We start from the raw sequence: 18,711 nt of genomic DNA on the forward strand, positions 1-18,711 counted from the left end.
TTGTCCCCCAGGCTGGAGTGCAATCACATGATCTCGGCTCACTGCAACCTCCGCCTCTTGGGTTCAAGAGATTCTCCTGCCTCAGCTTCCTGAGTAGCTGGAATTACAGGCTTGTACCACCATACCTGGCTAATTTTTTTGTATTTTCAGTAGAGATGGGGTTTCACCATGTTGGCCAGGCTGGTCTCGAACTCCTGACCTCAGGTGATCCGCTCACCTTGGCCTCCCAAAGTGCTAGGATTACAGGTGCAAGCCACCGTGCCCAGGGTCGTTGTCTTCTTCTTTTTTTTTTTTTGCCCATGGGTACTACTAAAATGGATTGCTACTTTTTCTTATACACTTTCCATCGTCTTTTCCTAGTTCTAAGCTGGATCTCAGTCTCTAAAAGTTTGACAAAGTAACGGCAAAAAAGGAGGACTGCAAACATCCAACTTATTTTTCTTCTTTCACTGTAGTTTAGAGTATCAAGAGGATTTTTTATTTTTGTTAGACACAGAGCCTCTCTATGTTGCCCAGGCTGGAGTGCAGTGGCTATTTATAAGCACAATTATAGCTCACTGTAACCTTGAACTCCTGGCCTCAAGCAATCCTCCCGCCTTGGCCTCCCAAAGTGTTGGAATTACAGGCATGGACCATTGCACCCAGCCAATTTTTTTAAAACTAAGAATGCAGTATTTGTGACCCACCTGTTATACTCCAAAAATGCTTTATTGTGTATAGGCTGGGAATTCTTGACCTACAGTCCCAGGATAGTTGAAGGAATCACTGAAATTACATTAATGGTTATGGTATCCTTGGCACATAGTGGTGGTATAAAAATTTGTTGAATGTTGAAATTAATATTTTAGGAGTGATGACAGAGTTCTCAAAATTCTGAAAGGGCTAGTGATCCCAAGAAGGGAAAACCTTACTGGCCTAGTCAGTTACTCTCCATCTTGAAATTATGTAGTTTAATAATCCCACAACCATTCTGCATTTGATTCTATTCATTTGCCCCATTTCCTTCTTATTCATACACCACTAAGTCACAAGGGCAGTAAGACAAACATAAATAAACCATGGACATTTAGAAAAAAGCTTGAGGGCAAGGACTGATACAGGAGTAAGGATCACCTATTTTCACTGCCATTTAAAACTGACACTGAAGTCTGAGGCAAAATGAGGGCTCCACAAAGCAGAAATGAGTTACTGAGAGTGGTTTGGGAGTCTGTGCTCAGGGGTGTTCAAGAAAAGGCATTTCCATCTGAAGGCAAGACACTGATCATAAGTTGGCAGTACAGAGTATTTTCAGTATTCAGTTCCGTTTAGCAGCACTAGAAGTCTTATGTACTTTTGGTCAGGGCTTAAAGAATTACTCATTGAAAGATGGTGCAAAGAAAAGAAATGAAAACAAGGACTACGAAGGGGTCACAAATAATTTTTAAAACGAAAGGGCTTTCTCCAAATGGTTGACCATGGGAATCACCAGTGAGCTCTTCACCTTTTATTTTTTCCTCACCTTTTCTATTTTATGTTGCAGGATTCCAATTTCATCTTCAAATTCGTTAATTCTCTTATCTCGTAGTTCTACTTCATTCGTTAAACGATACTTGACTTTTTGAAGCTTGATTTTGTGTTGCTGATGTTTCTCATTATAGTTTCTGTAAAAGTAAATTTGAGTTTAGACACATCTGAACACAGTTAAAATTTCTTTTGCCTCCTCAACATGCACCTTTCTTGGGTTTCCTCTTCTTGCTTAAGTCAGGGGCCTGGCACTGGATGTAGATACTTACCCTGCCTCACATCTTCCTGCCCTCCATTTCAGGGAGTGGGCCAAGGATAACTCCCTACATAACACCAGCTTTAACTACTGCTGTGGACTGTGGACTCAAGTATTTGGCTTATCTTGGTCTTTTTTGTTTTTTCTTCTTTTTTTTTTAGACGGAGTCTTGCTCTGTTGCCCAGGCTGGAGCGCAGTGGCACAATCTCGGCTCACTGCAACCTCCGCCTCCCGGGTTCAAGTGATTCTCCTGCCTCAGCCTCCCAAGTAGCTGGAATTACAGGCATGCACCACCATGCCCAGCTAATTTTTTGTATTTTTAGTAGAGACGGGGTTTCTCCATGTTGGTCAGGCTGATCTCGAACTCCCAACCTCAGGTGATCTGCCCGCCTTGGCCTCCCAAAGTGCTGGGATTACAGGCGTGAGCCACTGCGCCTGGACTACCTTGGTCTTGTGCTGATGGTTGTGGTATAACTTCAGCATCTGAGTTTAATTTAGGAAACTCCTTGATTTCTGATCCCTGACATCTAAATTCTGACTCCTGTTCCACCAATTCAGTCATTAACTTAAACGTTCCTCATTCTTGGCTGTATCTTGGACAGTGATCTACTAACTTCAATTTTATCTAATTTCCAGATAACTGGGCCTGTTCTCAGTCCTTGCATTGAGTCTGGACCTCTTCTTCTTTTTTTGACACAGGGTCTCACTCTGTCACCCAGGCTGGAGTGCAGTGGTATAATCATGGCTCACTACATCCTTGACCTCCTGAGCTCAAGCAATCCTCCCACCTCAGCATCCCAAGTAGTGCACACCACCACACTTGGCTAATTCTTTTTTATTTTTTGTAGAGATGGGTGTTTCACATGTTGCCCAGGCAGGTCTTAAACTCTGTCTCAAGCTATCCTCCTGCCTCAGCCTCCCAAAGTGTTGGGATTACAGGCATAAGCCACCCAGCAAGTCTGGACTTCTAAAAGCCAGTTCCATGTAGGTCACTGTTCAAGACTCTGATTCTTAGATACATCTGAGTTATGGCCAATAAGCACATGAAAAGATGCTTAACATTACTAGCTATTAAGGAAATGAAGATCAAAAGCACAATGAGATACCCCTTCACACACACTAGGATGGCTAGAAAAAAATGACAGATAATAACAAGTGCTGGCAAGGATGCAAAGAAATTGGAACCCTTATACACTGCAGGCAGGAACATAAAATAGTATAGTGTCTTTGGAAAATAGCCTGGCAATTCCTCAAATGGTTAAACATAGAGTTGCCATTTTTTTTTTTTTTTTTTGAGATGGAGTCTCGCTCTGTTGCCCAGGCTGGAGTGCAGTGGCGCAATCTCAGCTCACTGCAAGCTCTGCCTCCCGGGTTCATGCCATTCTCCTGCCTCAGCTTCTCTAGTAGCTGCGACTACAGGCGCCCACTACCACGCATGGCTAATTTTTTATATTTTTAGTAGAGAGGGGGTTTCACCGTGTTAGCCAGGATGGTCTCGATCTCCTGACCTTGTGATCTGCCTGCCTCGGCCTCCCAAAGTGCTGGGATTACAGGTGTGAGCCACCACACCTGGCCTAGAGTTGCCATTTGACCCAACAATTCTACCTAGGTATATATATTCAAGATAAATGAAAACATATGTCCACACAAAAACTTACACACAAATGTTCATAGCAGCATTATCCATAACAGCCAAAAGGTGGAAACCACCCAGATTGCCATCAACTGATGAGTGGATAAACAAATAGAGTATATCTAGGCAGGCATGGTGGCTCACACCTGTAATCCCAGCACTTTGGGTGGCCAAGGCAAGTGGATCACTTGAGGTCAGGAGTTCAAGACCAGCCTGGCCAACGTGATGAAACCCCATCTCTACTAAAAATACAAAAATTAGCTAGGTGTGGTGGTGGGCGCCTGTATTCAGGAGGCTGAGGCAGGAGAATCACTTGAACCCAGGAGGCGGAGGTTGCAGTGAGCCGAGATCACGCCACTGCACTCCAGCCTGGGCAACAGAGGGAAACTCCATCTCAAAAAACAAACAAACAAAAAAACCAAATAGAGTATATCCATACAATGTCATAAAAAGAAAGGAAGTACTGATACATGCTACCATGAACCTGGAAAGTATTATTCTAAGTAAAACAAGCCAGGCACAACAGACCAAATATTGTATGATTCCATTTATATGAATTGTCAGTAATAGGCAAATTTAGAGAGAAAGGAAGTAGATGAGTGGTTACCTAGTCTGGTGGTGGGGAGGGAATTGGGGATAGGGTGATAGCTAAAGAGCATGGGGTTTCTTTTAGGATAATAAAATGTTCTAATGTTGATTGTAGTAACAATCAAAACATGGACAAAAGCCATTGAACTATACACTTTAAATGAGTGAATTGTATAATATTTGAATTATATTGCAATAAAGCTGTTTAAAAAACCAAACAAACAAAAATCTAAGTTACCATTTCAAGCTACTATAACATCTAATCAGAGTAAACAACAAAGTAGATTAAAGCATCCATACTACCACTAGCCAAACCTCTTGGAGTATGACTGTGATACAAACAAAAAGAATGTTGTTCTTTAAAATTATGGAGAAGCTTCACTTTGAACCTACTAGATGTGATTACACCAAGTAACTCTAAACCAGCCTCTGTACTGTTCACATTTTAGGCCTGATAAATATTTGTTGTAGAGGCTATAATGTGCACTACAGAATGCTTAGTAGCATCACTGGCCCCCACCCACCAGATGCCAGTAGCACCTCCTACAGTGGTAACAACTAAAACGGTCTCCAGACATTGCCAAATGTCCCTTTGCCCTGGAAGGCTGTAAATTTTTTTTTTTTTTTTTTTTTTTGAGACAGTCTTGCTGTGCAGCCTTGATCTCCCCAGCTCAAGTGATCTTCCCACCTCAGCCTCCTGAGTAGCTGGGACTACAGGTGTGCATCACTACTGATATGGTTTGGCTATCTCCTCACCGAAATCTTATCTTGTAGTTCCCATAATCCCCATGTATCATGAGCAGGAGGTGATACCTGGTGGGAGGTAATTGAATCATGGGGGCGGTTGCCTCCATACTGTTCTATTGATAGTGAGTGAGTTCTCATGAGATCTGATGGTTTTATAAGGGGTTTTCCCCCTTTTGCTCAGCACCTCTCCTTGCTGCCGCCATGTGAAGAAGGACATGTTTGCTTCCCTTGTGCCATGATTGTAAATTTCCTGAGGCCTTCTCAGCAATGCTGAACTGTGAGTCAATTAAACGTCTTTCCATTATAAATTGCCCAGTCTTGGGTATGTCTTCATTAGCAGCATGAGAACTGCCTAACACAACTATGCTCAGTTAACTTTTAAAACAATTTTTAGTAGACACAAGGTCTCGCTATGTTGCCCAGGCTGCTCTGGAACTCCTAGCCTCAAATGATTCTCCCACCTCGGCTTCCCAAAGTGCTAAGATTACAGATATGAGACACGGAGTCTGGCCTGGGAGGCTGTGATATTGACAAAGATATATTTGGTCTCCCTCCCAGTTTTCTGGTGAAAACACACACACACACACACACACACACACACACACACACACACCAAAAAAAACCTTCTTAAGTTCTTGGAATCTTCTCTGGAGTAATAAGTGTCTTTTGTATGTTGATGAGATGACTGGTGTCTGGAGGCCCTTAGAGAGCTCCAGGATACTAAGGCAGGATTAGAGAGTTGGGGCTTCCAGGCCCAAACCCTTATCATTCAGGGAGGGGAGAGGATGAAGGTTGAGTTGAATCACCAGTGGCCAAGGATTTAATCAATCATGCTGAGAAAAGAAAAATAACTCAGAGCAGTCTGAGCTATGTGAAGTATGCAAAATTAATCAGGCCCAAAGACACGAGTATAGAACTTCAGTCATTACCTGCCCCCATTCAGTCTTTTTATAACTGAATTTGCTTGGGGGTGACTGTTTTAAAGTCATTTTGTTTCTGACTAGCTGCCTCACTTGTTATTTTCTGTTCTTGAAATTTGTGATACAAATAATAATGTATAGCTGGCCAGGCGTGTTGGCTTACACCTGTAATCCCAGCACTTTGGGAGGCAGAAGCGGGCAGATCACTTGAGGTCAGGAGTTCAAGACCAGCCTGGCCAACACGGCAAAACCACATCTCTACTAAAAATATAAAAATTAGCTGGGTGTGGTGACGCACATCTGTAATCCCAGCATCTCAGGAGATTGAAGCACCAGAATTGCTTGAACCTGGGGGGCAAAGGTTGCAGTGAGCTGAGATTGTGTACTGCATTCCAGCCTGAGCAACAGAGCAAGACTGTCTCTGAAAAAAACAGAACAATGTATTGCCAATCAATGTATAGCTCATGCTATTTATTTATTTACTTTTTTTTTTTTTTTTGAGATGGAGTTTTGCTCTTGTTGCTCAGGCAGAGTGCAATGGCGCGATCTTGGCTCACCGCAACCTCCGCCTCCCAGGTTCAAGCAATTCTCCTGCCTTAGCCTCCCAAGTAGCTGGGATTACAGGTGTGCACCACCACACCTGGCTAATTTTGTATTGTTAGTAGAGACAGGGTTTCTCCATGTTGAGGCTGGTGGTGAACTCCTGACCTCAGGTGATCTGCCCTCCTCGGCCTCCGAAAGTGCTGGGATTACAGGCGTGAGCCACTGCGCCCAGCCTTATTTACTTATTTTAAGATAGAGTCTCACTCTATCGCCCAGGTTAGAGTACAGTGACATGATCTTGGCTCACTGCAACCTCCACCTCCCAGGTTCAAGCAATTCTCCTGCCTCAGCCTCCTGAATAGCTGGGATTATAAGCGTGTGCCACCACACCCAGCTCAACCACAGCAGGATAGGGCAGAGTAATGAGGCCCCCTTTCTAGGCCCTAGCTCTTGGACAGCATTTCTAGACATACCCTAAGCCATAAGGAAGCCTGCTCCCTTGAAGGGAAGGACCCAGTCCCGGCAAGATTCATCGTCTGCTAATTGACGAGCCCTTGGGCCCTGAATAACCAGCAGCAATACCCAGATACTATATCAAGGGCCTTGGGTGAGACTCTGAGACTTGCTGGATTCAGATGACAGCACATTCCCAGCTGTGGTGGCTACAGGGTGAAACTCCTGCTTGAGAAAAGTGGAGGGAAAATTAAAGGGGACTTAGTCTGACAGCATAGGTATCAGCTTTGCCACAGTAGGGTAGAGCACCAGGAAGGCTCTTGGGTCTATGACTCCAGGACTTGGCTCTTAAGCAGCATTTTTGTATATGCCCCGGGCCAGAAGGGAGCCCACGATCCTGAAGGGTGAGTACCAAGTCAGGCAGCATTCACCACAAGCTGACTTAAGAGACACTGGGCCTTAAGGGAACATTGGTGGTAGTCTGGCAGTACTCCCCATGGACCTGTGATTGTAGTGGCCATGAGGTGAGGCTCCTCTACCTTTGGAAATGGGAAGAAAGAGTGGAAAGGACTGCATTTTTGGGTTTGAGTACCAGCTCAGCCACAATACAACAGAACACCAGGTGGACTTCTCAGGTGTTTTTATTCTAGTCCCTGGCTCCCAGATGGCACCACTGGACCTGCCTGGGGCATGGGGGAACTTGCTGCCCTGAAAGGAAGGACACAGGCCTTGCTGGCTTTGCATCTGCTGATTGTGGAGCCCAGGGACTTGAGCGGTCATAGGTGGTAGCCAGGGAGTGGTTACAGCAGGACTTGGGAGAGACCCAGTGCTGTGCTGGCTTCAGGTATGACCCAACACAGTCCTAGTGGTGGCCATAAGCGTGCTTGTGTCATGCCACCCCCACTTCCAAGCGGCTCAGAACATAGAGAGTCCATTTGTCTGGGAGAAAGTAAGGGAAGAGAACAAGAGTCTCTGCCTAGTAATCCAGGGAATTCGTCCAGATCTTTTCCAAGACCATTAAGGCAGTACCTCTACCAATTTGCAAGAACTTACTGGGCTTGGGGAATCTCCTAAAGCAGGTAGAGCTTAGATGACAACACCCAAGTACTTTTGAATATCTGGAAGGTCTTCCCAAGAAGGATGGGTACAAATAAGCCCAGACTGCAAAGACTATAATAAGTATCTAACTCTTCAATGCCCAGACACAGATGAACATCTATAAGTATCAAGACCTTCCAGGAAAACATGACCTCACCAAATGAACTAAACAAGGCACCAGGGACCTATCCTGGAGAAACAGATACGTGACCTTTCAGACAGAAAATTCAAAATAGCTGTTTTGAAGAAGCTGAAAGAAATTAAAGATAATACAGAGAATGAATTCAGAATTTTATCAGATAAATTTAACAGAGATTGAAATAATTAAAAAGAAGAGGAAATTCTGGAGCTGAAAAATGCAATAGGCATACTGCAGAATGCATTAGAGTCATTTAATAGCAGAATTGATCAAGCAGAATTAGTAAACTTGAAGACAGACTATTTGAAAATACACAGGGCCAGGTGTGGTGGCTCACACCTGTAATCCCAGTACTTTGGGAGGCCGAGGCAGGCAGATCACCTGAGGTCAGGAGTTCAAGACCAGCCTGGCCAACATGGCAAAAACCCTGTCTCTACTAAAAATACAAAAATTAGCCAGGTGTGGTGGCATGCACCTATAATTCCAGCTACTCAGGAGGTTGAGGCAAGAGAATTGCTTGAACCTGGGAGGCAGAGGTTGCAGTGAGCTGAGTTCATGCCACTGCACTCCAACCTGGGCAACAGAGAGAGACTCCATCTGGAAAAAAAAAAAGAAAAGAAAAAGAAAAGAAAAGTAAATACAAAGGCAGAGGAGACAAAAGACAAAAGGAATAAAAAAGAATGAAGCACACCTACAGGATTTGGAAAATAGCCTCAAAAGGGCAAATCTAGCCAGGCACGGTGGCTCACGCCTGTAATCCCAACAGTTTCGGAGGCCAAGGTGGGCAGATCACCTGAGGTCAGGCATTCAGGACCAGCCTGGCCAAGATGGTGAAACCCCATCTCTACTAAAAATACAAAAATTAGCTGAGTGTGGTGGTACATGCCTGTAATCCCAGCTACTTGGGAGGCTGAGGCAGGAGAATTGCTTGAACCCAGGAGCTAGAGGTTGCAGTGAGCTGAGATTGCAGCACTGCACTTCAGCCTGGGCAACAGAGCCAGACTTCGTCTCACAAAAAAAAAAAAAAAAAAAAAAAAAAAAAAAAAAAAAAAAAAGTGGGGGGGCGTATCTAAGAGTTATTGGCCTTAAAGAGGGGATAGAAAAAGACATAGGGGCCTGTGCAGTGACTCACGCCCGTAATCCCAGCACTTTGGGAGGCTGAGGCTGGTGGATCACAAGGTCAGGAGTTCAAGACCAGCCTGGCCAATATGGCAAAACCCCATCTTTACTAAAAATACAAAAATTAGCTGGGTGTGGTGGCACATGCCTATAGTCCCAGCTACTTGGGAGGCTGAGGCAGAAGAATCTCTTGAACCTGGGAGGCAGAGGTTGCAGTGAGCCAAGATCATGCCACTGCACTCCAGCCTGGGTGAGAGTGAGACTTCATCTCAAAAAAAAAAAAAAAAAAAAAAAAGGAAAAATAAAAAGAAATAGGAGTAGGAAGTTTATTCAAGGGGATAATAACAGAGAACTTCCCAAACCTAGAGAAAGATATCAATATCCAAGTACAAGAAGGTTATAGAACAACAAGAAGATTTAACCCAAAGATTACCTCAAGGCATTTAGTAATCAAACTCCCAAAGGTCAAAAATAAAGGATCCTAAAAGCAGCAAGAGAAAAGAAACAAATTACATACAATGGAACTCCAATATGTCGGGCAGCAGACTTTTCAGTGGAAGCCTTACAGGCCATGAGAGAGTGGCATGACATATTTAAAGTGCTGAAGGAAAAAACTTTTACCCTAGAATAGTATATCCAGTGAAAATATCCTTCAAGCATGAAGGGGCATGAAGGGGAAATAAATACTTTCCCAGACAAACAAAAGCTGAGGGATTTCATCAACACTGGCTCTGTCCTACAAGAAATGCTAAAGGGAGTGCTTCAGTCAGAAAGCAGAGCACGTTAATGACTAATAAGAAATCATCTGAAGGTATAAGACTCACTGGTAATAGTAAATAGAAAACCACAAAATATAACATTGTAACTGTGGTGTGTAAACTACTCTTAAGCAGAAAGACTAACCAATAAAGCAATAAAAAATAATGACTACAACAATTTTCAAGACATAGACAGTACAATAAGATATAAATAGAAACAACTAAAAGTTTAGAAGTGGAGGGATGAAGTTAAGGTATAGAGTATTAGTTTTCTTTTTCCTTCTTTGTTTATACAAACCATGTTAAGTTGTAATCACGTTAAAATAATGAGCTATAAGATAGTGTATTAATTCGCTTTCAAGCTGCTGATGAATACATACCCAAAACTGGGAACCAAAAGAGGTTTAATTGGACTTATAGTTCCACACAGCTGGGGAGGCCTCAGAATCATGGCGGGAAGTGAAAAGTACTTCTTACATGGCAGTGGCAAGAGAAAATGAGGAAGAAGCAAAAATGGCAACCTCTGATAAACCCATCAGATCTCATGAGACTTAGTCACTATCACGAGAATAGTATGGGAAATACCGGCCCCCACGATTCAATTACCTCCCCCAGGTCCTTCCCACAACATGTGGGAATTTTGGGATAAAATTCAAGATGAGATTTGGGTGGGGACACAGCCAAACCATATCATTCCACCCTGGCCCCTCAAAATCTCATGTCCTGACATTTCAAAACCAATCATGCCTTGCCAACAGTCCCTAAAAGTCTTCACTCATTTCAGCATTAATCCAAAAGTCCACAGTCCAAAGTGTCATAGGAAACAAGGCAAGTCCCTTCCGCCTATGAGCCTGTAAAATCAAAAGCAAGCTTATTACTCGCTAGATACAATGGGGGTACAGGTATTGGGTAAATACAGCATTCCAGATGGGAGAAATTGGCTAAAACGAAGGGGTTACAGGGCCCATGCAAGTCTGAAATCCAGTGAGGCAGTCAATTTTAAAGCTCCAAAATGATCTCCTGTGACTCCAGGTCTCACATCCAGGTCAAACTGATGCAAAAGTGGGTTTCCATGGTCTTGGGCAGTTCCATCCCTGTGACTTTGCAGGGCATAGCCTCCCTCCTGGCTGCTTTTATGGGCTGGCATTGAGTGTCTGCGGCTTTTCCAGGCATATGGTGCAAACTGCCAGTGGATCAACAATTCCGGGTTCTGGAGGATTGTGGCCCTCTTCTCACAGCCCCACTAGGCAGTACCCCAATAGGGACTCTGTGTGGGGGCTCCAACCCCCGTATTTCCCTTCCACACTACCCTAGCAGAGGTTCCTACCCCTGCAGCAAACTTTTGCCTAGGCATCCAGGCATTTCCATACATTTTCTGAAATCTAGGTGGAGGTTCCCAAACCTGAATTCTTGACTTCTGTGCACCCACAGGCTCAACACCACATGGAAGCTGTCAAGGCTTGAAGCTTCTGCCTTCTGAAGCTACAGCCCGAGTACTATGTTGGCCCCTTTCAGCCACAGCTGGAGTGGCTGGGACACAGGGTACCAAGTCCCTAGGCTGCACATAGTATGGGGACCCTGGGACCAGCCCATGAAACCACTTTTTCCTCCTGGGCCTCTGGGCCTGTGATGGAAGGGTCTGCTGTGAAGGTCTCTGACGTGGCCTGGAGACATTTTCCCCATGATCTTGGGGATTAACATTAGGCTTCTTGCTACTTATGCACATTTCTGCAGCCAGCTTAAATTTCTCCTCAAAAATGGGTTTTTCTTTTTTTTTTTTGAGATGGAGTCTCGCTCTGTCGTCAGACTGGAGTGCAGTGGCGCAATCTCAGCTCACTGCAACCTCCATCTCCTGGGTTCCACCGATTCTCCTGCCTCAGCCTCCCAGGTTTTTCTTTTCTATTGCATCATTAGGCTGCAAATTTTCTGAATTTTTGTGCTCCGTTTTCCTTTAAAAATGAAATGCTTTTAACAGCACCCAAGTCACCTTTTGAATGCTTTGCTGCTTAGAAGTTTCTTCCACAAGATACCCTAAATCATCTCTCTCAAGTTCAAAGTTCCACAAATCTCTAGGGCAGGGGCAAAATGGTGCTGGTCTCTTTGCCAAAACATAACAAGAATCACTTTTGCTCCAGTTCCCAACAAGTTTCTCATCTCCATATGAGACCATCTCACCCTGGACCTTATTGTTCATATCACTATCAGCATTTTTTGTCAAAGCCATTCAACAAGTCTGTAGGAGGTTCCAAACTTTCCCACATTTTCCTGTCTTCTTCTGAGTCATCCAAATTGTTCCAACCTCTACCTGTTACCCACTTCCAAAGTAGCTTCCACATTTTTGGGTATCTTTTCAGCAATGCCCCACTCTACTGGTACCAATTTACTGTATTAGTTCGTTTTCACACTGCTGATAAAGACATACCCAAAACTGGGAACAAAAAGAGGTTTAGTTGGAATTACAGTTCCACATGGCTGGGGAGGCCTCAGAATAATGACGGGAGTGAAAGGGACTTCTTACATGGCAGTGGCAAGAGAAAATGGGGAAGAAGCAAAAGTGGCAACCCCTGATAAACACATCAGATCTCATGAGCCTTATTCACTATCACAAGAATAGCACGGTAAAGACTGGCCCCCATGATTCAATTACCTCCCCTTGGGTCTCTCACACAAAATGTGGGAATTCTGGGGGATAAAGTTCAAGTTGACATTTGGCTGCGGACACAGCGAAATCATATCAGATAGTATTTACAAGCCTCATAGTAACCTCAAACCAAAAAAAATACATGTATACAAAAAATAAAAAGTAAGAAATAAATCATATCACAGAGAAAATCACCTTCACTAAAAGAAAGACAGGAAGGAAAGGAAGAAGGAAGAGAAGGCTACAGAAAACCAGAAAACAAATAAGAAAACACCAGGAGTATTAATTCCTTACTTATCAATCATAACATTGAATGTAAATAGACTAAACCTTCCAATCAAAAGACATACACTGGCTGAATAGATTAAAAAACAAGACCCAATGATCCATTTTCTACAAGAAGGACATTTTATCTATAAAGATACAAATAGACTGGAAACAAAGGGATGGAAAAAGATATTCCATGCCAATGGAAACCAAAAAGGAGCAGAAGTAGCTATACTTATATCAGACAAAATAGATTTCAAAACAAAAACTGTAAGAAGAGACAAAAAGGTCATTATATAATAATAAAGGGGTCAATTTAGCAAGAGGATATAACAATTGTAAATACATATATACACCCAACACTGGAGCATCCAGATATATAAAGTGAGTATTATTAGAGCTAATGAGAGAGACAGATCCCAATACAATAATAGGGGGAGACTTCAACATCTCACTTTCAGCATTGGACAGATTTTCCAGACAGAAAGTCAACAAAGAAATATTGGATATAATCTGCATTATAGACCAAATAGACCTAATAGATATTTACAGAACATGTCATCCAATGGCTGTAGAATACACCTTCTTCTCCTCAGTATATGTATCATTCTCAAAGATAAACCATCAGGTCACAAAACAAGTATTAAAACATTTAAAAAACTGAAATAATATCAAGCATCTTTTCTGACCACAATAGAATAAAACTAGAAATAAATAACAAGAGGAATTTTGGAAACTATACAAATACATGGAAATTAAACAATATGCTCCTGAATGACCAGTGGGTCAATGAAAAAACTAAGAAGGAAATTGAAAAATTTCTTGAATCGAATGATAATGGAAACACAACATACCAAAACCTATAGGATACAGCAAAAGCAGTAAGTTTATAGCTGTAAGTGCCTACCTAAAAAAAAAAAACTGCGAATAAGCAATTTAATGATGCACCTTAAAGAACTAGAGAAACAAGAGCAAATGAAATCCCAAATTAGTAGAAGAAAAGAAATCATAAAGATCAGAGCAGAAATAAATGTAATTGAAATGAAGAAAACAATACAAAAGATCAATGAAACAAAAAGTTTTTTTTTTTTTTTTTTTTTTTTTTTTTAAGTTAAACAAAACCAACAAACCTTTAGCAGGCTAAGAAAAAGAGAAGATCCAAATAAATAAAATCCGGGACAAAAAATGAGATATTACAGCTAATACCACAGAAATTCAAAGGATCATTAGTGGCTATTATGAGCAACTAAATTCAGTAAATTGGAAAACCTAGAAGAAATGAACAAACTCCTAAACACATACAACATAACAAAGATTGAACCATGAAGAAATCTAAAACCTGAACAGACCAATAACAAATAATGAGATAAAAGCCATAAAAAAAAGTCCCCCAGTAAAGAAAGGCCAGAACCCAATGGTTTCACTGCTGATTCTACCAAACATTTTAAGAAATAATACCAATCCTACTCAAACTATTTTGAAAAATAGAGGAGAAAGAAATATTTCCAAACTCATTCTACAAGGCCAGTATTATCCTAATACCAAAACCAAAGACACATACAAAAAAGAAAACTGCCAGCCAGTATCACTGATGAATATTGATACAAAAATCCTTAACAAAATAGTAGCAAACCAGCTGTGTGTGGTGGGCTCATCTGTAATCCCAACACTTTGGAAGGCTGAGGCAGGAAGATAGCTTGACCTCAGGAGTTTGAGACCAGCTTTGATAACATAGCAAGACTCCATCTCTACAAAAAGTTGGGCATCATGGTGTATGCCTGTGGTCTCAGCTACTCAGGAGGCTGAGGTGGGAGGATCGCTTGGGCCTGGGAGGTGGAGTTTGCAGTGAGCCAAGATCACACCATTGCACTCCAGTCTGGGTGACAGGGTGAGACCCTGTCTCAAAACAAACAAATGAAAAACCTAGCAAACGGAATTCAACAATACATTAAAAAGATCACCATGTGGGAGTTATCCCTGGGAAGCAAGGATGGTTCAACATACACAAATCAGTCAACATGATACATTGTATCAACAGAAGGACAAATGATGTGATACATCATATCAACAGGACAAAAACCATATGATGATTTCAATTGATGCTGGAAAAGCATTTGATAAAATTCAACATCCCTTCATGATAAAAACTCTCAAGAAACTGGGGACAGAAGAAACATACCTCAGAATAATAAAAGCCAAATATGACAGATCTACAGCTTGTATCATACTGAATTTGGGAAAAATTAAAGACTTTCCTCAAAGATCTGGAACTCGACAAGGACGTGCACTTTCACCATCGTTATTCAACATAGTACTGAAAGTCCTAGCTCAAGCAATCAGACAAAGAAGAAAGGACATCCAAATTGCAAAAGAAGAAGTCAAATTATTCTTGTTTGCAGATGATATAATTTTATATTTGGAAAAACCTAAAGACTCCACTAAAGAAGTACTAGAACTCATAAATAAATTCAGTAAAGTTGCAGAATACAAAATCAACATACAAAAATCAGTAGCATTTTTATATGCCAACAGGGAACATTCTGAAAAAGAAATTAAAAAGCGGTTCCATTTACAATAGCCAGACATAAAATTAAATACCTACGAATTAGCTTAACCAACAAAGTGAAAGATCTCTATACTGAAAACTATAAAACACTAATGAAAGAAATTGAAGGACACCAAAGAGTAGAAAGATATTCCATATTCTTGGATTGGAAGAATCGATATTGTTAAAATGTCCGTATTACCAAAAGCAATCTACAGATTCAATGCAATCCCTACCAAAATACCAACGACATTCTTCACAGAAACAGAAAAAATTATCCTAAAATTTATATGAAACCACAAAGGACCCAGAATAGCCAAAGATATCCTAAGCATAAAGAACAAAACTGGAGAAATTACGTTACATGGCTTCAAATTATACACAGAGCTATGATAACCAAAATGGTACAGTACTGGCATAAAAATAGACACATAGACCAATGGAACAGAATAGAGAACCCAGAAACAAATCCACACACATACAGTGAACTCATTTTTGACAAAAGTGCCAAGAACATCCACCAGGGAAAAGATAGTCTCTTCAATAAATGGTGCTGGGAAAACTGGATATCCATATGCAGAAGAATAAAACTAGACCCCTGTCTCTCACTACATACAAAAATCAAATCAAAATGGATTAAGGACTTAAATCTAAGACCTCAAAGTATGCGAGTACTATAAGAAAACACTGGGGAAATTCTGCAGGATATTGGTCTGTGCGAAAATTTCTTGAGTAACACCCCACAAGTGCAGGCAGCCAAAGCAAAAATGGACAAATGGAATCACATCAAGTTAAAAAAAGCTTCTGCACCGCAAAGGAAACAATCAACAAAGTGAAGTGACAACCCATAGAATGGGAAAAATATTTGCAAAATACCCATCTGATGAGGGATTAATAACCAGAATATATAAGGAACTCAGACAACTCTGTAGGAAAAAAATCCAATAATCTGATTCTAAAATGGTCAAAATATTTGAATAGACATTTCTGAAAAGAAAACATACAAATGGCAAACAGGCATATGAAAAGGTGCTCAACATCACTGATTATCAGAGAAATGCAAATCAAAACTACAATGAGAGGTCATCTCACCCCAGTTAAAATGGCTTTTATCCAAAAGACAGGCAATGACAAATGCTGACAAGGATGTGGAGTAAAGGGAACCCTCGTACACCGTTAATGGGAATGTAAATTAGTACAACCACTATGGAGAACATCTTGGAGGTCCCTCAAAGAACTAAAAATTGAGGCTGGGTGTTGTGGCTCATGCCTGTAATCCTAGCACTTTGGTAGGCCAAGGCGGGCGGATCACTTCAGGAATTCAAGACCAGCCTGGCCAGCATGGCGAAACCCCATCTCTACTAAAAATACAAAGAAAAAAAAAAAAAGCCAGGTGTGGTGGTGCCTAAGTAAGCTTGTAATCCCAGCTACTCAGGAAGCTGAAGCGGAAGAATTGCTTGAGCCTGGGAAGCAGAGGTTGCAGTGAACCAAGATGGTGCAAGACTGTTCCAAAAACAAAAAACAATAAAACCTAAAAATTGAGCTATCATACATTTGAGCAATCCCGCTGAGGACTATATACCCAAAAGAAAGGAAATCAGTATTTCGAAGAGATATCTGCACTCCCATGTTTGTTGCAGCACTGTTCACAATAGCCAACATTTGGAAGCAACCTAAATGTCCACCAACAGATAAATAAAGAAAATATGGTACTTATACACAATGGAATACTATTCAGCCATAAAAAAGAATGAGATCCTGTAATTTGCAACAACATGGATGGAACTGGAGGTCATTATGCTAAGTGAAATAAGCCATGCACAGAAAGACAAACATCACACGTTCTCATTTATTTGTGGGATCTAAAAATCAAACCAATTCCACTCATGGAGATAGAGAGTACAAGGATGGTTACCAGAGGCTGGGAAGAGTAGTGGGGGAATGTGGGGGAGGTGGGGATGGTTAATGGGTATAACTATAAAAAAATAGTTCTTTAACTATAAAAAATAAAGAATGAATAAGACTATAGTCAATAATAATTGTATTTCTCTGATGGCCAGTGATGATGAGCATTTTTTCATGTGTCTGTTGGCTGTATGAATGTCTTCTTTTGAGAAATGTCTGTTCATATCCTTTGCCCACTTTTTGATGGGGTTGTTTGTTTTTTTCTTGTAAATTTGTTTGAGTTCTTTGTAGGTTCTGGATATTAGCCCTTTGTCAGATGAGTAGATTGCAAAAATTTTCTCCCATTCTGTAGGTTGCCTGTTCACTCTGATGGTAGTTTCTTTTGCTGTGCAGAAGCTCTTTAGTTTAATGAGATCCCATTTGTCAATTTTGGCTTTTGCTGCCGTTGCTTTTGGTGTTTTAGACATGAAGTCTTTGCCCATGCCTATGTCCTGAATGGTACTACCTAGGTTTTCCTCTAGGATTTTTATGGTATTAGGTCTAACATTTAAGTCTCTAATCCATCTTGAATTAATTTTCGTATAAGGAGTAAGGAAAGGATCCAGTTTCAGCTTTCTACTTATGGCTAGCCAATTTTCCCAGCACCATTTATTAAATAGGGAATCCTTTCCCCATTTCTTGTTTCTCTCAGGTTTGTCAAAGATCAAATGGCTGTAGATGTGTGGTATTATTTCTGAGGACTCTGTTCTGTTCCATTGGTCTATATCTCTGTTTTGGTACCAGTACCATGCTGTTTTGGTTACTGTAGCCTTGTAGTATAGTTTGAAGTCAGGTAGCGTGATGCCTCCAGCTTTGTTCTTTTGACTTAGGATTGTCTTGGAGATGCGGGCTCTTTTTTGGTTCCATATGAACTTTAAAGCAGTTTTTTCCAATTCTGTGAAGAAACTCATTGGTAGCTTGATGGGGATGGCATTGAATCTATAAATTACCTTGGGCAGTATGGCCATTTTCACGATATTGATTCTTCCTATCCATGAGCATGGTATGTTCTTCCATTTGTTTGTGTCCTCTTTTATTTCACTGAGCAGTGGTTTGTAGTTCTCCTTGAAGAGGTCCTTTACATCCCTTGTAAGTTGGATTCCTAGGTATTTGATTCTCTTTGAAGCAATTGTGAATGGAAGTTCATTCTTGATTTGGCTCTCTGTTTGTCTGTTACTGGTGTATAAGAATGCTTGGCCATCAGAGAAATGCAAATCAAAACCACAATGAGATACCATCTCACACCAGTTAGAATGGCAATCATTAAAAAGTCAGGAAACAACAGGTGCTGGAGAGGATGTGGAGAAATAGGAACACTTTTACACTGTTGGTGGGATTGTAAACTAGTTCAACCATTATGGAAAACAGTATGGCGATTCCTCAAGGATCTAGAACTAGATGTACCATATGACCCAGCCATCCCATTACTGGGTATATACCCAAAGGATTATAAATTATGCTGCTATAAAGACACATGCACACGTATGTTTATTGCAGCACTATTCACAATAGCAAAGACTTGGAATCAACCCAAATGTCCATCAGTGACAGATTGGA

The 18,711-nt window shown here is 41.3% G+C and overlaps 1 protein-coding gene and 1 long non-coding RNA gene across 41 annotated transcripts in view; one reads left to right on the forward strand and one right to left on the reverse strand.

Moving 5' to 3' along the window:
• CCDC30 (coiled-coil domain containing 30) overlaps positions 1-18,711 on the reverse strand; it is a 191,327-nt gene that overhangs the window by 15,486 nt on the left and 157,130 nt on the right. For all 40 annotated transcript variants that reach the window (XM_074010293.1, XM_074010326.1, XM_074010242.1 and 37 more), the window contains one exon: positions 1,499-1,640. In XM_074010293.1, the coding sequence (XP_073866394.1) occupies positions 1,499-1,640 (142 nt within the window). The remainder of the gene's footprint in view (positions 1-1,498; positions 1,641-18,711) is intronic.
• The window catches only part of LOC135968250 (uncharacterized), a 142,082-nt gene that overhangs the window by 5,682 nt on the left and 117,689 nt on the right, over positions 1-18,711 (forward strand). The gene's annotated exons all lie outside the window — the stretch shown is intronic.

The sequence above is a fragment of the Macaca fascicularis genome, chromosome 1, assembly GCF_037993035.2.
Source record: "Macaca fascicularis isolate 582-1 chromosome 1, T2T-MFA8v1.1".
Lineage (NCBI taxonomy): Eukaryota > Metazoa > Chordata > Mammalia > Primates > Cercopithecidae > Macaca > Macaca fascicularis.